Consider the following 19,690-nt stretch of genomic DNA (forward strand, 5'->3'; position numbering starts at 1 on the left):
TGCACCCCACCATACCCCTGTCTACACATTATGCCCTGAATCTATTCTACCACGTCCAGAAATCTGCTCCTTTTATTCTCTGTCCCCAACGCACTAGACGACCAGTTTTGATAGCCTTTAGCCGTGCCCTCATCCTACTCCTCCTCTGTTCCTCGGGTGATGTGGAGGTTAACCCAGGCCCTGCGTGTCTCCAGGCTCTCTCATTTGTTGACTTCTGTAATCGAAAAAGCCTTGGTTTGATGCATGTCAACATCAGAAGCCTCCTCCCTAAGTTTGTTTTACTCACTGATTTAGCACACTCCGCCAACGCTGATGTGCTTGCCGTGTCTGAATCTTGTCTTAGGAAGGCCACCAAAAAATTCTGAGATTTCCATACCCAACTACAACATTTTCCGTCAAGATAGAAGTGCCAAAGGGGGAGGAGTTGCAATCTACTGCAGAGATAGCTTACAAAGTTCTGTCATACTTTCAACGTCTCTGCCCAAACAGTTTGAGATTCTAATTTAAAAAATGAATCTCTCCAGAAATAAGTCTCTCACTGTTGCCGCCTGTTATAGACCCCCCTCAACTCCCAGCTGTGCCCTGGACACCATAGATGAGGGGCAATCAATTCACAGATCTTCAGACTTCGTTCTGTTAGGTGACCTAAACTAGGATATGCTTAACACCCCGGCAGTCCTACAATCTAAGCTAGAGGCCCTCAATCTCACACAGATCATCAAGGAACCCACCAGGTACAACCCTAAATCCGTAAACATGGGCACCCTCATAGATATCCTGACCAACTTGCCCTCCAAATATACCTTTGCTATTTTCAATCAGGATCTCAGTGATCACTGCCTCATTGCCTGCATCCGCTATGGGTCTGCGGTCAAACGACCACCCCTCATCACTGTCAAACGCTCCCTAAAACACTTCTGCGAACAGGCCTGTCTAATCGACCTGGCCCGGGTATCTTAGAAGGATATTGACCTCATCCCGTCAGTCGAGGATACCTGGTTGTTCTTTAAAAGTAATTTCCTCACCATCTTAAATAAGCATGCCCATTTCAAAAAATGTAGAGCTAGGAAGAGATATAGTCCTTGGTTCACTCCAGACCTGACTGCCCTTGACCTGCACAAAAACATCCTGTGGTGGCCTGCAATAGCATCGAATAGTCCCCGCGATATGCAACTGTTCAGGGAAGTCAGGAACCAATACACTCAGTCAGTCAGGAAAGCAAAGGCTAGCTTTTTCAAACAGAAATTTGCATCCTGCAGCTCTAACTGCAAAAAGTTTTGGGACACTGTAAAGTTCATGGAGAACAAGAGCACCTCCTCCCAGCTGCCCACTGCACTAAGGCTAGGTAACACGGTCACCACCGATAAATCCATGATAATCAAACATTTCAATAAGCATTCCTCTACGGCTGGCCATGCTTTCCTCCTGGCTACCGCAACCCCGGCCAACCCCGTACAAATCAGCTGGGCTAGACAATCTGGACCCTCTCTTTTTAAAACTATCTGCCACCATTGTTGCAACCCCTATTACCAACCTCTCTTTCATATCGTTCGAGATCCCTAAAGATTGGAAAACTGCCGTGGTCATCCCACTCTTCAAAGGGGGTGACACTCTAGACCCAAACGGTTATAGACCTATATCCTTCCTGCCCTGCCTCTCTAAAGTCTTCGAAAGCCAAGTTAATAAAAAGATCACTCACCATTTTTCGAATCCCACCGTACCTTCTCCACTGTGCAATCCGGTTTCCCAGCTGGTCACGGGTGCACCTCAGCCACGCTCAAGGTACTAAACAACATCATAACCGCCATCGATAAAAGACAGTACTGTGCAGCCGTCTTCAATTTCCTGGCCAAGGCCATTGACTCTGTCAATCACCACATTCTTATCGGCAGACTCAACAGCCTTGGTTTCTCAAATGACTGCCTCACCTGGTTCACCAACTACTTCGCAGACAGAGTTCAGTGTGTCAAATCGGAGGGCCTGTTGTCCGGACCTCTGGCAGTCTCTATGGGGGTACAACAGGGTTAAATTCTCAGGCCGACTCTTTTCTCTGTATATATATCAATGATGTCGCTCTTGCTGCGGGTGATTCCCTGATCCACCTCTACGCAGACGACACCATTATGTATACATCTGGCCCTTCTTTGGACACTGTGTTAACTAACCTCCAAACGAGCTTCAATGCCATACAACACTCCTTCCGTGGCCTCCAACTGCTCTTAAACGCTAGTAAAACCAAATGCATGCTTTTCAACCGTTCACTGCCTGCACCCGCCCACCCGACTAGCATCACTATCCTGGACGGTTCTGACCTAGAATATGTGGACAACTACCTAGGTGTCTGGCTAGACTATAAACTCTCCTTCCAGACTCATATTTAACATCTCCATTCCCAACTCAAATCTAGAATATGCTTTCTATTTTGCAACAAAGCCTCCTTCACTCATGCCACCAAACTTTTCCTAGTAAAACTGACTATCCTACCGATCCTCGACTTCGGCGATGTCATCTACAAAATTGCTTCCAATACTCTATTCAGCAAATTGGATGCAGTCTATCACAGTGCCATCCATTTTGTTACCCAAGCCACTTATACCACCCACCACTGTGACCTGTATGATCTAGTCGGCTGGCCCTCGCTACATTTTCGTTGCCAAACCCACTGGCTCCAGGTCATCTATAAGTCTATGTAAGGTAAAGCTCCACCTTATCTCAGCTCACTGGTCACGATAACAACACCCACCCTTAGCACGCGCTCCAGCAGGTATATCTCACTGGTCGTCCCCAAAGCCAACACCTCCTTTGGCCGCCTTTCCTTCCAGTTCTCTGCTGCCAGTGACTGGAACAAATTGCAAAAATCGCTGAAGCTGGAGACTTATATTTCCCTCACTAACTTCAAACATCAGCTATCTAAGCAGCTAACTGATCGCTGCAGCTGTACATAGTTTATCTGTAAATATCCCACCCAATCTACCTACCTCATCCCCATATTTTTTTTTATGAACTTTTCTGCTCTTTTGCACACCAGTATCTCTACTTGCACATCATCATCTACTCATTTATCCCTCCAGCGTTAATCTGCTAAATTAGAATTACTTCGCTACTATGGCCTATTTATTGCCTACCTTCTCACGCCATTTGCACACACTGTATATAGACTTTCTTTTTTTTTTCTATTGTGTTATTGACTGTACGCTTGTTTATTCCATGTGTAACTCTGTGTTGTTGTTTGTGTCGTACTGCTTTGCTTTATCTTGGCCAGGTCGCAGTTGGAAATGAGAACTTGTTCTCAACTAGCCTACCTGGTTAAATAAAGGTGAAATAAAATAATAAAGTAATAAAGGACTGTCATTTCTCTTTGCTTATTTGAGATGTTCTTGCTGTAATATGGACTTGGTCTTTTACCAAATAGGGCTATATTCTGTATACCAAGCCTACCTTGTCACAACACAACTGATTGGCTCAAATGCATTAAGAAGGAAAGACATTCCACAAATTAACTTTTAACAAGGCACACCTGATTATTGAAATTCATTCCAGGTGACTACCTCATGATGCTGGTTGAGAGAATGCCAAGAGTGTGCAAAGCTGTCATTAAGGCAAAAGGGTGGTTACTTTGAAGACTCTCAAATATAATTTGATTTGTTTCACACTTTCTGGGTTACTACATGATTCCATGTGTTATTTCATAGTTTTCATGTCTTCACTATGTGCTAAAGAAAAAAAAAGAAAAACCCTTGAATGAGTAGGTGTGTCCCAACTTTTGACTGGTACTGTAGGTCGCTGATTTTCCTCAGCACATGTGTACACACGCACTACTGTTTGTGGATATGTGACACTTTCCCGTCCCCGGTTGGATAGAAAGATGTAAGCACTTGGCACACACAGGTATACACACTGCAAGAGCCATTCTGATTGCCAAACCCTGGGAAAGAGAGTGTGGGAATGTGATGTGTCTTGAGAGAGTCATAGCAGCAGATTGTTGAGGTTAATATTTAATTTCCGTTGTGAAAGCATCATCATCACCATGGTCCCTTCTGCAGCTGTTTGATCTTTACCAGAATAATGAACATGGCCTTGGTGTGTATTTATCTCTCTGTCCTCTCGTTTCTCTCTCTCTTTATACACCCTCTCTCATCTCACTCGCCTCTCGTTTCTCTCTCTCAGGGTGTTAAAAGCCTCAAGGATATTGACCTTTTCTTCTTCTTTCTCTCTCCCTATCTCAATAGGAGAATCTTAATTGCATACTCTTCGCATCCTCTCCCCTTGCCTCCTTCTCAAAACCCATTGGAGAAGAAGGTCAGAGGGAGGGACCTCTTGCTTTCTCATCCAATGGGTTTTGAGAAGTAGTGTGCAATTGAGATTCTCTGTATCTACCTCTTTTTCCCTTTGTGTTTTTCCCTCTCTACAGAAGCTGCACAGACTTGTTTTGCTGTGTGATCTTTGTCATCGTCATCCTTGGATACATAGCACTGGGGACTGTGGGTGAGTGGACCATAACCACTATATTACCAGGACAGTGTAAGGATGTCTATACATGGAAACTCACAACTCTTCATGACGTATAGGTCTACATGCATTGGACAAAACTCGGTGTCCAGCTGTCTCGCATTCCCAAATGTCTAGGAATTATGCCAATGTGAGACGAGCATTATCTTTTATTTCATCACCCTAGTTGAGTCAAAGTTCTGTTACGTTCAAAAACGTGTAAACAAGCAATGAAAAGGAGATGCTACATGAGTTGTGTTTAGACATTTTTATTGTAAGCAATGATAATGCCACAGTGGCCCAAACCCAAACACACTGGCCCAAACCCAAACACACTGTCCCCATGAGTGGGAGTCAGTAGATTAACCTTTGATCAGAGGGCTCTGAAATCCCACCATCAATACTCACCACCGTGTTAGAGAAAGATAAAACGAATAGCAGTCGGTTCTAACTACTTAGTTAGATGGCAGAGTAGTAAGATAAACACAGGAAAGGACGTGTTTGTGTCAGAGAAACAAATAGAAAAAAAATAGTAGCAAAGAAAGTAGCAAGTGTGAGAGAGAAATGGTGAACATAGCTACAGATCGTACATTGTGCTGGAGAGAGATACAAAGAGAGAGCGAGAGGTGTGTAGCATCTGTTTTATTCAGAGACGTTGGGTTCACATCACCTCTGAAAGATGGTAGAAATGACTGTTTTCATGTCCCTCCCACAGCTCTATGAAGCGCTTCTGGGCTTCCCTCTCTTATCTCTTTATTAAAGATCAATCCATCGCTCAATGATTGGTTCTGCTTCAAAAGTTGTGTACGTTTTCTCATAGTAATGATCTCAGAAATGGTAAGCAGCTAAAGAATTAAAAGTGTAGGTTTAGGAGTGACTGCACTGAAGATAAAGTTGCTTCAAAATGGAATAAAAGCAGCTATTTACTATACATGCTGTACTCTAAAATGTCTCCTGTTAGCGTCCCCCCGCCCCTTATGAATACTTACTCGTTAATGCAATCAATTGTTCCCATTATATTACCATCCCCACTAGACGTTATAGGCAGCCCTACTCCCTATGCCCAACTGTAGCTCAATAAAAGGAAGATGTATCGTTGAGAAAAGAGAGAAGGATAAAACGCAGAAAGGGAAAATACAGCAATCCTGTGTATTGATTCTTGTAGTAGAGTTGGGTTATGACTGATATCTGGTCAGTGTTGAATAAAGTGATATTCAGAAAAGAACAGGCAGGGAGAGAGAGAAGATAGAAGACATTGTTCAATAAATCCTTTTGGTTCAGGCCTTTTGACATTCGCAACATGGGGTCTCTGTTGAAAAGGGGAACGTTTTCTACTGTGACATTGCCTTTGAGAACGTAGAGCTTCATTCAATCAAAGCCTAACTTGCAGTCCTCAGTTGCACACTATAAAAACATACATTTAGTCCTGTAGCCAAATTCAACCAGAGAATGGCCTTGGCAAGTCAGCACACAAATAAATCCCTACAATTTTCAGAATAAGTGAATGCAGGCATCAGTTGTTTTTTGTTGTTGATATATTCAGCTTCTGAAACTTTGAGATGAGGAGCATCCCAATCCTAACCCTTCTTTGATGCAGCTGATTCAAGGTCATAGAAGCAACTTACTGGCCATCAGCTACCCATGACCTTTAATTGCCGATCTGGCCTTATTCCTTCCAATGTCATTATTTAACCTTGCCATACAGACCCGTTATAATATAAGTTGCCCCCTTTTGCTGCAACCCAGCGCTATAGACTCATATATTTTTGTATGAGTTCATTATTTTTCAATATGCCACGGCCATTCCATCTCATATTTTAGTATGAGTTCACCTCGGTAAAGGCGTGTGGAGCTCTGGTCTCATATTTTAGTGTGATCTCATTCTTTAAAGAGCAGCAGGGATGCTGGCTGTCAAAACCAACAGAGCGTTTAGAGAGCTTGATATTGGAGTGATGATGAAGTCACTCTTAACTCTTCATACCGCCTGCCAGATACCAATGACCTCATGCCATCAGGAGAGGAGAGCCCCCCCCCCCCTTCATATGCATAAACCCACACAAAATACACACACGTGCAAAATCACACTCACTCACACACACACACACACACACACACACACACACACACACACACCTTACTACAATCTACTCCACTCCATGCCCATCTACACCACACAAACATCCATAATGACTTCATCCTCTCAGGAACACTCACTCCAATGTTTTTCTTTGCCTTAGCCTTTCTCGCACAGACACACACACACACACACACACACACACACACACACACACACACACACACACACACACACATATACAGGATTTTCGGGTTGACTCATAACCTGCAGTCCCTGTGGTTATATTATTAAATAAGTTAATATTTTCTAGAAATAGGCTTGGAATAATTGATGAGACAACCCATATTCAAGAATAGCTTAGGAAAATAACCACATCTACAAACATTTTTTTGAATTACCTTAAACCGAGTGAGGCTTTGTGACATCCCTCTGGTAGTGGATCAAAAACAAACATAAAACCAACAGACATTAATTAACGTTAATGAGATGTTCATGGCTATTGCAAAGAAAGGGGGTCATAAAATATTGTATGGATGGGGGTCATAAAATATTGTATGGATGGGGGTCATAAAATATTGTATGGATGGGGGGGGGGTCATAAAATATTGTATGGATGGGGGGTCATAAAATATTGTATGGGGGGTCATAAAATATTGTATGGATGGGGGGGGTCATAAAATATTGTATGGATGAAGTGCGGCTGGGTAGCAAGCTGGTTGAATAAAGAGAAAACAACAATGCATTAAAAGTCCATAAATGTATGATTCTTGTGCAATTCATATCTATAGGCTACATTGTTTTTGGTTTTTTTTCATAATTTTTGATCTGCTATAAGTGCGTAAGCCTAAGCTTTATTGCCTTACTGTACGTGTGCCAAATACACGCCAATCGCCAAATGCTTTTGGGAACTGAATCTTAACATCGATCCACTGAGGCAATAATAACAATGTCAGAGTTGAATTCAATAAGCGAAAAGCTACGAAATGGAGAGTTGAAAAGAAAGAGAATGAGGGTCCAGAAAAGTAATGTTTGGGAAAGATGAGGTGAAGTGGTAAAAGAGGATGTTGGCAGACTATGTTGTGTGTGATGTTTGTGAGGCGCTATACATATCAGACAGTCACAAGATGGGGACTTCAACCTACTGTTCTGATGGGTTAAATGGAAACTTACATCTGGACACTAACCTCTCACATTGTCTTAATATGAACTCCTGCTGAATTATGCATTTCTTGCAGTAAAATGTATACATCAAATGTAAATTGACACAGGAACAGGAGTGGAGAAATATTGTTGATTTATTTCAGAACGTGAAGTTAGCATCTTTACAGACGGTCCCTATCTTATCAGCATCATAAAAGCTGATAGTATATCTACCACATTAAATATGCATCCAGGCCGAAACCGAAATCGTATCAGAAACATGTTGGGTCGTTTTCACTGCTTTTAATTTCCTTAAAACCGGCAACAACAAAAAAAATACTGCACCCCTGTCAAATGATTCTGCCGTCTCTGACTGAACAGTGCATTTTCTATCGCACTATTAGTGGGTTAGGGTCAGGTGCGGGCCTCAGATCGGAACTTTATCACATATAGTCAAGAGGTTGCGGATGGGTTATTAGGAATTGCGGCAGATGCGGATGAACAAACAGCTGGCATCACTAACACACACCATTTATCTCTCATCCCTGAGGCATCTTGTGTGGTTTGGGGGAAATCCTCTGGCTGTGCTGATTTACAGTAAATGTTGACCATACTAGAAAGATTCATTCTGACATCATTTAGTGTATGATTTATTCAGCATAATTACTGATTCGCTTTGATTTGTAGAGCAGCTGCAACCATACCATATATCAACAGGGCTAGGTCGGCACATGCCCATCCATCGCTATATCTCCTTATAAGGCTGTCGTTATAAGTCTGTCATCCACTACGTGTTTCAGATACCGTACAGAAGCATTCCATTTAGAATCTGATGGTTCTGGACTACTACCATAATGATTCCGTTAGTCAGTCAGACTGTTCGACTGAGGTAGTCACTGACAGCCTCTCATTCATAGAGAAAAGGTACTACTATTGATCAAAAACGAATCGACACACACAGACAAACATGCACGTATACACACACATACACACACACCCGTGGTGTCTTAGAAAGCTAAATCTCCTTTCCTGTATGCTTTCTGAACAATGCTGTAAACGATGCAGAAAGTAAGCCTGAGAAGAGCAGTAGCCTCTGGAATGAGAAGTGTGATTGCATTTTTTACAGCAGAGCAGCAGTTAGACACACAATGACCTCGTCTTTAAAACCCTGCCAGAGGAGCTGAAGAACACGTTGAGATTCTCCGATACAAAAGAATCTGAACCCTTTGATTCAGGGAGTGGGAATAAGACTTCAGTCTATCCAGACTTTTCATCTATATTTATTTTATTTCGGTATTAGAAAACAGAGATAAAAGAGGATGATTTATTCTCGCTTCCTCTCTCCATCTCCTTCTTTCTCACTCTTTGTGTCTCTCTCGCTCTCTCTCTCTCGCTCTCTCTCTCTCGCTCTCTCTCCATTTCTCTCTCGATCTGTTTGCTTCTTTCTCTCTCATTCTGTCTCTCTGTGTCTCTCTCTCTCTCTCTCACTCATTCTTTTTTTTTCTCCAGCGTGGCTACAAGGTGACCCCAGGAAGGTGATCTACCCTACAGACAGCTACGGACAATTCTGTGGGCAGAAGGGCACTCCAAACGCGTGAGTAATTACTCTAGTGAGTGATTAGCATACCATTAGTACTAAATAGGCCTTAGATCCTTTTGAGGTCATGATAATTCCCCTGTGCCTTATTTGCTGCTATTAATTGGTGCTTACCTGCCAATTAACACACCTGCCAGAGGTTTCCACTACCACTGATACAGCGTCAGATACTTTTTCATCCCCCTGAATTCAGTTAAGGATCATCTGATCCTAGATCTGTTGTTAACTTTAAACTTCCATCTAGCCCTAGTGTGGCCCTCTGAACCATTGGCTGGTTCTTTATCTAAGCACTTCAATGCTATTCAATTGACCATTTGCCCATTACAATTAAAATGCACCTCACCCCCACACACAGTTCCCATTGTCAGTGAAATCAAACCCAGTGAATCCAAAGTCTAATACTGCATCCCCACACTAAACTGCTCGGTGTTGAATTCCCCTCATAGAACTCAAGCATGATTGACAGGCTGTAACCATGGCGAGGATTCGTTCTTTATCGACGGCTGTAAAGCTGTGATAAGGCAGTTTGTGGGACCGGGCTATGAGATAGGGAGTAGTGTGTTTACTCCCAGCTAGCCAGGGCCCTCCGATCTCAGCAGCTCATAATTAGCACTGTGTTTTTCTCCCAGGATTATGGGATTGTGATGGAGTTTAGCCTGAAACATGTGTAGAGAAGAGACTACACCACTCTCTCACCCGTTATACTGAAACACTGGAGCATACAGGCTACAATTTACAAAAATGAAGAGGGATATTAGGATATTAGTCTTCGACAATATGAGGGCTTTTCTCTGAATCTGTCCTCTGTGCTCCACAGCCACCTAGTGGTAGAACTGTGTCGCTTCTAAACCATGTCAATGTTTGTTCTTTCTATAGAAAAAAATCCACACTGTTCTACTTCAACATCCTGAAATGTGCCAACCCTGCTGTCCTCATCAACCTACAGTGCCCGACCACTCAGGTATTCATAACATATTGGTCAAATGATATCAGAGAAAAAATAACAGAGTAATGAAGTATTTAAGTGTAGTGGCTGTTCAGACATGGGGGTCATATCAGCCACGGAATGAGTTCACCTTGGGGCTCATAGTAATGGCTGGAAGGGAATGAATGGAATGGTATCAAACACGTGGTTTCCATGAGTTTGATATTAAAAATAAATATAGTCGCACTCCCAGTAATTTATTGGGTAAATCACCAACGTTTTGGCATCACTCTGCCTTCTTCAGGAGTTTGATACCATTCCATTTACTCCATCCCAGCCATTATTATGAGCCGTCCTCCTCTCACCAGCCTCCTGTCATATCACCTTACTGACTTTTAATAAAAATGTGTGTATGTGTGTGTGTTTCCTAACAGATGTGTGTTTCCAAGTGCCCGGACAAATTTTCCACCTATACAGATGTGCAGTTGCAATACCAAATCACTGCCGCGCCCTGGGACTACTACAGGCAGTTCTGCAAACCAGGATTCAACAACCCAACAAAGGCATGTACCATGTACAGTGCCTTGCGAAAGTATTGAACTTTGCGACCTTTTGCCACATTTCAGGCTTCAAACATAAAGATATAAAACTGTATTTTTTTGTGAAGAATCAACAACAAGTGGGACACAATCATGAAGTGGAACGACATTTATTGAATATTTCAAACTTTTTTAACAAATCAAAAACTGAAAAATTGGGCTTGCAAAATTATTCAGCCCCCTTAAGTTAATACTTTGTAGCGCCACCTTTTCCTGCGATTACAGCTGTAAGTCGCTTGGGGTATGTCTCTATCAGTTTTGCACATCGAGAGACTGAAATTTTTTCCCATTCCTCCTTGCAAAACAGCTCGAGCTCAGTGAGGTTGGATGGAGAGCATTTGTGAACAGCAGTTTTCAGTTCTTTCCACAGATTCTCGATTGGATTCAGGTCTGGACTTTGACTTGGTCATTCTAACACCTGGATATGTTTATTTTTGAACCATTCCATTGTAGATTTTGCTTTATGTTTTGGATCATTGTCTTGTTGGAAGACAAATCTCCGGCCCAGTCTCAGGTCTTTTGCAGACTCCATCAGGTTTTCTTCCAGAATGGTCCTGTATTTGGCTCCATCCATCTTCCCATCAATTTTAACCATCTTCCCTGTCCCTGCTGAAGAAAAGCAGGCCCAAACCATGATGCTGCCACCACCATGTTTGACAGTGGGGATGGTGTGTTCAGGGTGATGAGCTGTGTTGCTTTTACGCCAAACATAAAGTTTTGCATTGTTGCCAAAAAGTTCAATTTTGGTTTCATCTGACCAGAGCACCTTCTTCCACATGTTTGGTGTGTCTCCCAGGTGGCTTGTGGCAAACTTTAAATGACACTTTTTATGGATATCTTTAAGAAATGGCTTTCTTCTTGCCACTCTTCCATAAAGGCCAGATTTGTGCAATATACGACTGATTGTTGTCCTATGGACAGAGTCTCCCACCTCAGCTGTAGATCTCTGCAGTTCATCCAGAGTGATCATGGGCCTCTTGGCTGCATCTCTGATCAGTCTTCTCCTTGTATGAGCTGAAAGTTTAGAGGGACGGCCAGGTCTTGGTAGATTTGCAGTGGTCTGATACTCCTTCCATTTCAATATTATCGCTTGCACAGTGCTCCTTGGGATGTTTAAAGCTTGGGAAATATTTTTGTATCCAAATCCGGCTTTAAACTTCTTCACAACAGTATCTCGGACCTGCCTGGTGTGTTCCTTGTTCTTCATGATGCTCTCTGCGCTTTTAACGGACCTCTGAGACTATCACAGTGCAGGTGTATTTATACGGAGACTTGATTACACACAGGTGGATTGTATTTATCATCATTAGTCATTTAGGTCAACATTGGATCATTCAGAGATCCTCACTGAGTTTGCTGCACTGAAAGTAAAGGGGCTGAATAATTTTGCACGCCCAATTTTTCAGTTTTTGATTTGTTAAAAAAGTTTGAAATATCCAATAAATGTCGTTCCACTTCATGATTGTGTCCCACTTGTTGTTGATTCTTCACAAAAAAATACAGTTTTATATCTTTATGTTTGAAGCCTGAAATGTGGCAAAAGGTTGCAGAGTTCAAGGGGGCCGAATACTTTCGCAAGGCACTGTATGGAAGCTGTTTGCATGTGTGAGTATACTGGTTCTCAAAGACAGTGTGTAGGCAGGATACTGTTAGGATGTGAACTTTCCATTGAATGCAACATCTTGATCTTTGCTTTTTATTTTCAGCCCATTGCACAAGTGTTACGAGACGAGGACTGTCCATCAATGATTGTTCCTAGCAGACCATGTAAGTACAGGGGGAGGAGAGACGGCAACTGGCAGGCCATTGTGAAGTGATGATACTGAATTGTCTTGTCTACTAGTCCTGCAGCGTTGTTTTCCGGACTTCATCACTCAAAATGGAACCCTGACGGTGGCCAAAAGAACCCACTTCAAAGATGCCCTGGACACAGCCCGCAGTGTGACTGAACTAAGAGACGCCGCCAAGTGAGTTAGAAAGACCGACACACACACATGTTGAGGTGCGTGTTCATGCATAAACACCCAGAGACATTTCTGTAAGAACTGCAGTTTTAGAATAGTATTGTCTCCTAAAGTGGCATCACAGGTCTGGTGGATGCTAAGGAGGTTGGGATGAAGATTGTGGAGGACTACGCCGCCTCATGGAACTGGATCTTAATGTAAGAACCTACATGAAAACTAGAATACTTCAGTACTTACTATAGGATTCTGTAGTAAACTGTAGAATACTTTACTACATCCTGTAGTATCCCTCTATCATGTGTAATACTTAGTATATAATCTACTACACACTACAGTATTATCCACAAAAATACTACAGTAATGTCCGCATAAACCCTATAATAAATACTTCAGTATTGAATTTGCATATACCCAGTACATTCCCCTCCCCCATTTCCCAATTTGTGCCACCCATAAGTGAGAAACCTAAATGCCAAGTGTAGCCCACATATTGTGTACCCTACAGGTTATAGAAAATAATAGTAGCTACTCCTACCTGCGTACCTACCTACCTACCACAAGTTATGGAAAATGTGCTCTTTTAGTATTTCTCCAGTAGTAGCCTGCACTTCTTCATCAAAGAAAAAAATAAAAACATGATCTATAGTAAATACTACAGTAAAGTCTACAAAAACCCTGATGGGTAATACTATAGTATTTATAGTACTTTTTCATGTGTGAACTCTTACTGGCAGAGATACACTGGTTTGAGTTATTATAAGGGACAATGAATTGTTCTGTATGGTACTTTTACGGTACTGTAAAATGCTATATTTAGAGAGTGTACTGTGTATTATATTTCCAGAGGTCTGGTGATGGCTCTGGTGGTCAGTCTGATCTTCATCCTGCTGCTACGTTTCACTGCCGGACTCCTCCTCTGGTTCACCATCATTGCAGTCATACTGGTCATTGCATATGGTCAGTATGTGTGTGTGCCTGTGTGTATCTACCTGTTTGCTTGCGTGCGTGTTTAAGCGGGTGTGTGAATGTGTGCAATTGTACATATGTACGTACGTGCGTGCGTAGCCGTGTGTGTTACCAGTGTCTTCTCTGTAGGAATATGGCACTGTTACCTGGAGTTCTCCCTGCTGAGGCAGCAGCCCGGGGCAGATGTGACCATCGTAGACATCGGCTTCCAGACAGATGTCATGGTTTACCTGCAGCTCAGCCAGACATGGCTCATCTTCTGTGAGTCATCACCTTTCTCATGACGATCTCTCTCTCAGCTTTGTCTCAGGGCTGAGTCTCTTTCAAAGCATGTAGGCTGATGACCAGTTTCATTAAAAGTAAAACATTTCTCAAAGTATATGGTTGTTCTGTAATACATTCTTTCATTTACTTTACACATTACAAATTGAGAAAATGTTTGGTTAGGATTGATACTATGGTTTGGCTCAGACTCTCTAACTTTCTGCTGTCTCTCCTCCCCACTCTCTCTGTTAGTGATAGCTCTGGGTACCATAGAAGCCTCTATCCTGATCATTCTTATCTTCCTGAGGAGGAGAGTACGGGTGGCCATCGCTCTACTGAGAGAGGGAAGCAAGTAAGTCAACTAATAGTAACAGTTTCCACGTGCTCTCACTTTATTTCTTCATTTAGTTCAAGAGTATATTTTCAATGACTGATGTTCTTCTTGTGCCTCTGGTCTCTAGGGCCGTCGGCTACATCATGTCAACACTCTTCTACCCAATCATCACTTTCCTGCTGCTGGCCGTCTGCAGCTCCTATTTTGCCGTCACCTCTGTGTATCTTACTCTTACTGGTGTGGTATTTCTCCACTCGAGGGCGCTGTTTTTGCATTTCTTTGTTTAGCGTGCCGTTCATGATAACCATCAACTCCCAGATGCTATACAGTTGTTTTATTGAATGCCTTATGGAGTACAGAGACACAGAATTAATTGAAGAAAGTGGTGTTCTATTGTGTATTGTTGTACAAGAGCAATTTTTTTTAACCTTAATCAGCATTACACCCAGATTCCTGGCCTCCTCTGGAGATGCCATCTATAAAGTAATGGCTGCTGAATCCAACTGCATGTACGCAAACAAGACATGTAATCCTGAGGTAAGTCCCCTTTTTCTCCACTCAATCTAAGTATCCTGCAGACACACACAGAAACTCGGGTTGAGTACCCCAGATTTGCATGGATGGTAATCCGGTATTTTCACTATTTCCATCTCAGACGTTCAACAAGACCAACGTGTCTAAGGCATGTCCGGGAGCCCAGTGTACATTTGCGTTCTACGGCGGGGAGACGCCCTACCACCGCTACCTCTTCATCCTCCAGCTGTCCAACCTGCTCATCTTCCTGTGGCTGGTCAACTTCACCATCGCCCTGGGACAGTGTACCCTGGCTGGGGCCTTCGCTTCCTACTACTGGGCCCGGAGGAAGCCCCAGGACATCCCCCCCTGTCCCCTGTTCTCTTCATTTAGCAGGGCCATACGGTAAGGAGCCTTCCATACCAGACTACAAATACAGTTGATTAGCAGGATTACTGGAAAAGTGACTTTCATTAGGGCTCAGGAGTTGTTTGAACCATGTGTTTAGAGGGTTTGGGAGTTGATGATTTTTATTAATGATAGACTGACTAAAGCAGATGTGCGTGTGTGATCATCTGGGTTACAGGTATCACACAGGCTCACTTGCGTTTGGTGCTCTAATTCTGGCCGTGGTTCAGATGGCCCGAATTATCCTGGAGTATCTAGATTCTAAACTCAAAGGTGAGTTTGGCTTTAGGACAGTATAGTACAGTATTACATCATCTAGTCCTGAATGTGACTGGAGTAACTCGTCACTAATGGTCTGTGTTCAGGTGCCAATAACGTGGCAGCACGCTTCGTGCTCTGCTGCCTCAAATGCTGTTTCTGGTGTCTAGAGCGCTTCGTCAAATTCATGAACAGAAATGCTTACATTATGGTGAGTATGGTGGTTTGTGGGCGTCTATATGCACTGACACTTACATAGTTGTTCCTCAGTGTGAAGTGGTGCTAATTTAGCGACAGAGTCAGGGGTAGCTGAATATGACCGCACAACTCAATTGTAGGCTATAGTGTAACTCAATATGGTACCATGGTCTGTGTGTTCACTCTAGATTGCGATATATGGGAAGGGCTTCTGCATGTCAGCTCGAGATGCCTTCTGCCTACTGATGAGAAACGTAGTCAGGTAAGGCCCTCTGAAGCCAGGGGCTGGATTGTTAGGCTACCCAGTTGGTGGCACCTTACTGAGCTAACCTCACCGGGTTCCCCCCTCTCTACTGCAGGGTGGCGGTGCTGGACAGAGTGACTGACTTCCTACTGTTCCTGGGGAAAGTGCTAATAGCAGGGAGTGTAGGTGAGTCATTGCAAAAAACATATATTTTTGTTCTTGTGACTTCTAACCGTTTTAGTCTAAGGTTATTAAGAGAATTTATATTTTCTTTGACTGAAATCAGTTAAAGGTATAAATATTTGATGAAGCGTATCTGTGGGTATTTACAATGTTGTTTGTGTGTTGCAGGCGTCATAGCCTTCTTTTTCTTCACACACAAAATGCCCATCTTTCAGGAAGAAGTGCCAACCTTGCATTACTACTGGGTACCGTTACTGGTAAGAGGCCCAAATAGAAAGGGTATAGCAGTGGGTATATCCTACATTCAGCTGGGTATTGATAGTGTATTATCGTGTCTTCTCATTGGCAGACGGTGATATTCGGGTCCTATTTGATCGCTCATGGATTCTTCAGTGTATATGCAATGTGTGTAGACACACTGTTTCTGTGTTTCTGTAAGTACAACTTTTGTATTCCTCTTCATAGATATGCTTCCAAAACACGGTGGTATTGGTTGATGATTCATTACGGTTGAATGCAAAAAAAAAATCACATCTGAAAGAATACGCCTGCTCTCATTCTGACCTCTGGCATCTTTGATTGGCTATTCAGTCGATCCCAATATCAATGCTTTGGCTGCTTTACAACTGTAAAAACCACCATGGCTGTTCACTTGCTTCACATTTGATCTGAGCACCTCTAACCCCTCTCTCCTCTCCCTTTCTCCACTCCTCCCATACACCCCTCCAGGTGAGGACTTGGAGAGGAATGATGGGAGCTCTGAGAAGCCTTTCCTCATGTCCGCTGGGCTTCACAGTATTCTGAGAAAAACTGACCACCACTGAGGGACACAAAACAAAACTGTCCTACAAACTAATAGCTTTACTCTTCTGAGATATTTAGCATGCTTTAAACTCAACGGAACAGAGCTGAACACTAGCTACCTACACTATGCTGTCTATCAGCTAGCAAGTAATATCAGTCTCTAATGGACGATGAGACCACTGGCTGTGACTATTGCAACTCAAGAACCTTCTCAACTCTTCAGAATGAACACTGACTGTGATTTTGAGGGACTCTGAGACACCTCTTAAGAACTCTTACATTGACTATGACATTTGTGATCATTCAAATAATTATTAGAAGTACAGGACATGGACAATGAGACTAATAGTGTGACTATTAAGCATGAAGACTTTGCTACTGCCTTACCTCAAGACTAGGAATTTGCAGGCAGCAACTCTTTTGGAACAAGGTCAGGTGGTCAAACTTCACTGTGACTTCAGATAATCCAACAAACTCGTAACTCTCTGGTGCAGTGAGAGAGAGATTTAGAGACTTCTGGTTTGCTCCAAACACATCAGAGTCTATGCATATCCAACCTGCAGGACACTACTATTGTCCCTACCATCTTCATTCATCCGCAGCAGCTGTACTGTAACTGTAGTTTACATGAACAAGGGACCTTAATGCAAAGAAAAGTGCAGCAGACTCTGACAGAACCCTAAATTGTAGTCTGACCAACACTTGTTCTGCGGACTTTGTCTTTTAGCTAATGCTCAAACTAGTTGATTTATGCTACTCAAAGTCAATATTCATTTCTAATGGAGTTCCAAATACTTAGCCACTAAAGGCTAAGCAACAACAGTGTCAAGGACAATCATGAGAAATTTGACCCTGTCACACTACTGCAGTCAACAGTGCAGTTTGCGGTCAAAACGTGAAACTGTGGTCACCTTTACACCCACAAATTGGCTCAGGTACAGCACGGGTAGCCTGTATTGTGTGTGTGTGTGATACTACACTGTACATGTATGTTAGTGGAGGCTGCTGAGGGGAGAATGGCTCCTAATAATGTCCGGAACGGAGCAAATGGAATGGCATCAAACACCTGGAAACCATGTATTTGATGTATTTGATACCATTCCACTGATCCGCTCCAGTCATTACCACGAGCCCGTTCTCCCCAATTAAGGTGCCACCAACCTCCTTTGATGTATGTTTGGAGGGACTAGCTGTTCCGAATAAGGGCTTCTGTATATCTCATATGCTCCTGTCCTACTGTATGAATATTGAATCCTATTGTTTCAACTTCGTCAAAACCGGATGGTTTCACTTTCAAATCAGGATTTGATTTTGAAGTCATGTCATCTCTTGGTCCTGATAGGATCTCATTACAACTGGATGGTGTTACTCCCTAGCCAATGGACTACTCTCCATAATCCAGACATACTGTATGTTGTGTGATAGGAAAACCTGCAAGCAAACAAAAATCCCTATGCCTAGTTTTGGTTGCTGTATGGTGGATTACAGTTGTCTGAAGTGCAGATTTTTTTTCATTTTACCTGGATGACCACCCCAGTTCTGGCAAATACTTGGGGAGACTATCAAATACAGAGAATGTGTACAAAACACTGATCGAAAGCATCCACTATATTAAACAGAAGGCTAAGGCAGATCCTGTGGAGATTCAGATAAGTCTGTGTCACTGCAATTTAAGATCCATTGAAAAATAAATGCTGTTTACCTAGCTGAGCATAAGGTTTCATGTACGACTTAATTGCAGGTTCTAGTTAATGTGCCTAGCTTGTTGATAATGGAGGCTTTTACTTTAGGCTAAACACCTTTTTAGACTCTTGGCAATAGAAGGATGTCAATGTCATTTTGGTAGAATTTGTACTTCAGTGGTAGTACAGATGAAAAAAGTGCTATGTTTTTATAATGTCAATTACATGTACATGCTCTTTTCTACATTTTGGGATGAATATTTAATGTATATTTAATTTGGGATTTTCTTTTGTAAAATTTAGTCAATGAGAATGTGAAGTGACCTTTATAAATAAAATACATTTGAATAGTTCCATGTGATTTACAGCATTTGATGTGCCATGTAATGCGTTTACACCAACAATTTCTACAGTGTGAAAACATGGGCAATATTGAAATATTGTGCAAAGCTACAGCTATTGCAGGTAAAACTGTAGGCTATTGCAGGTAAAAAAAATCACTGTAGAATCCATAAATCCCAATTACCCGTCTATTCTTCCTCATTTTGAGTTTCTTTTCAACTCTGAGGGCTCTATTCAATCTGAAACGCTGAAGCAGAAGGCGTTACAGATTCTCCTATAGAAATGTTAAGGTAATTTACGATTGAGCCAAAATATGCAGCATTTACCATGAATGCAATCTCCACTAAAGTGGGAACATTGCCTTTAAATTTCATCCCAGCTGTAGAGCTGAACTTCCTCGATCCGGATTGAATCACCCCCTTATTTCCAGTGCTGGATCAAGAGTACAACCAAAGATTATGGAAATTCTGACAAGGTACTCGTCTCTCCGCCCTAACAATGGGAGTCGTTGTCCACAAAGCGGCACAGTGGGTTGTCTAGCTCCTGCTTTTTTGGATTGGTGGATACATCTCATTTATTGTCATCTTTTAAAATATTAAATGAGGTTTGTTGACATCAACCGCCTATATTCAATGTAGAGAGATGCTATGCTACTAGCGACATGCCATTAATATGCATAGCCGTCTCAAGACAACTCTGGTATA

The 19,690-nt window shown here is 42.4% G+C and overlaps 1 protein-coding gene across 1 annotated transcript in view; it reads left to right on the top strand.

The window, feature by feature from the left end:
- LOC112227031 (choline transporter-like protein 5-A) overlaps positions 1–18,997 on the top strand; it is a 59,215-nt gene extending 40,218 nt beyond the window's left edge. The window contains exons 3-22 of the mRNA XM_042308098.1: positions 4,412–4,485; positions 9,215–9,299; positions 10,179–10,263; positions 10,662–10,790; positions 12,533–12,593; positions 12,670–12,793; positions 12,904–12,987; positions 13,635–13,747; positions 13,886–14,017; positions 14,273–14,372; positions 14,482–14,574; positions 14,804–14,891; positions 15,010–15,272; positions 15,454–15,548; positions 15,641–15,744; positions 15,920–15,993; positions 16,091–16,161; positions 16,327–16,415; positions 16,508–16,592; positions 16,888–18,997. Of these exons, the coding sequence (XP_042164032.1) occupies positions 4,412–4,485; positions 9,215–9,299; positions 10,179–10,263; positions 10,662–10,790; positions 12,533–12,593; positions 12,670–12,793; positions 12,904–12,987; positions 13,635–13,747; positions 13,886–14,017; positions 14,273–14,372; positions 14,482–14,574; positions 14,804–14,891; positions 15,010–15,272; positions 15,454–15,548; positions 15,641–15,744; positions 15,920–15,993; positions 16,091–16,161; positions 16,327–16,415; positions 16,508–16,592; positions 16,888–16,982 (2,044 nt within the window). The 3' untranslated portion in view covers positions 16,983–18,997. The remainder of the gene's footprint in view (positions 1–4,411; positions 4,486–9,214; positions 9,300–10,178; positions 10,264–10,661; positions 10,791–12,532; positions 12,594–12,669; positions 12,794–12,903; positions 12,988–13,634; positions 13,748–13,885; positions 14,018–14,272; positions 14,373–14,481; positions 14,575–14,803; positions 14,892–15,009; positions 15,273–15,453; positions 15,549–15,640; positions 15,745–15,919; positions 15,994–16,090; positions 16,162–16,326; positions 16,416–16,507; positions 16,593–16,887) is intronic.
- The last annotated feature ends 693 nt before the right edge of the window (positions 18,998–19,690 follow it).

This window comes from Oncorhynchus tshawytscha, linkage group LG28 (assembly GCF_018296145.1).
Source record: "Oncorhynchus tshawytscha isolate Ot180627B linkage group LG28, Otsh_v2.0, whole genome shotgun sequence".
In the NCBI taxonomy this organism is placed as follows: domain Eukaryota; kingdom Metazoa; phylum Chordata; class Actinopteri; order Salmoniformes; family Salmonidae; genus Oncorhynchus; species Oncorhynchus tshawytscha.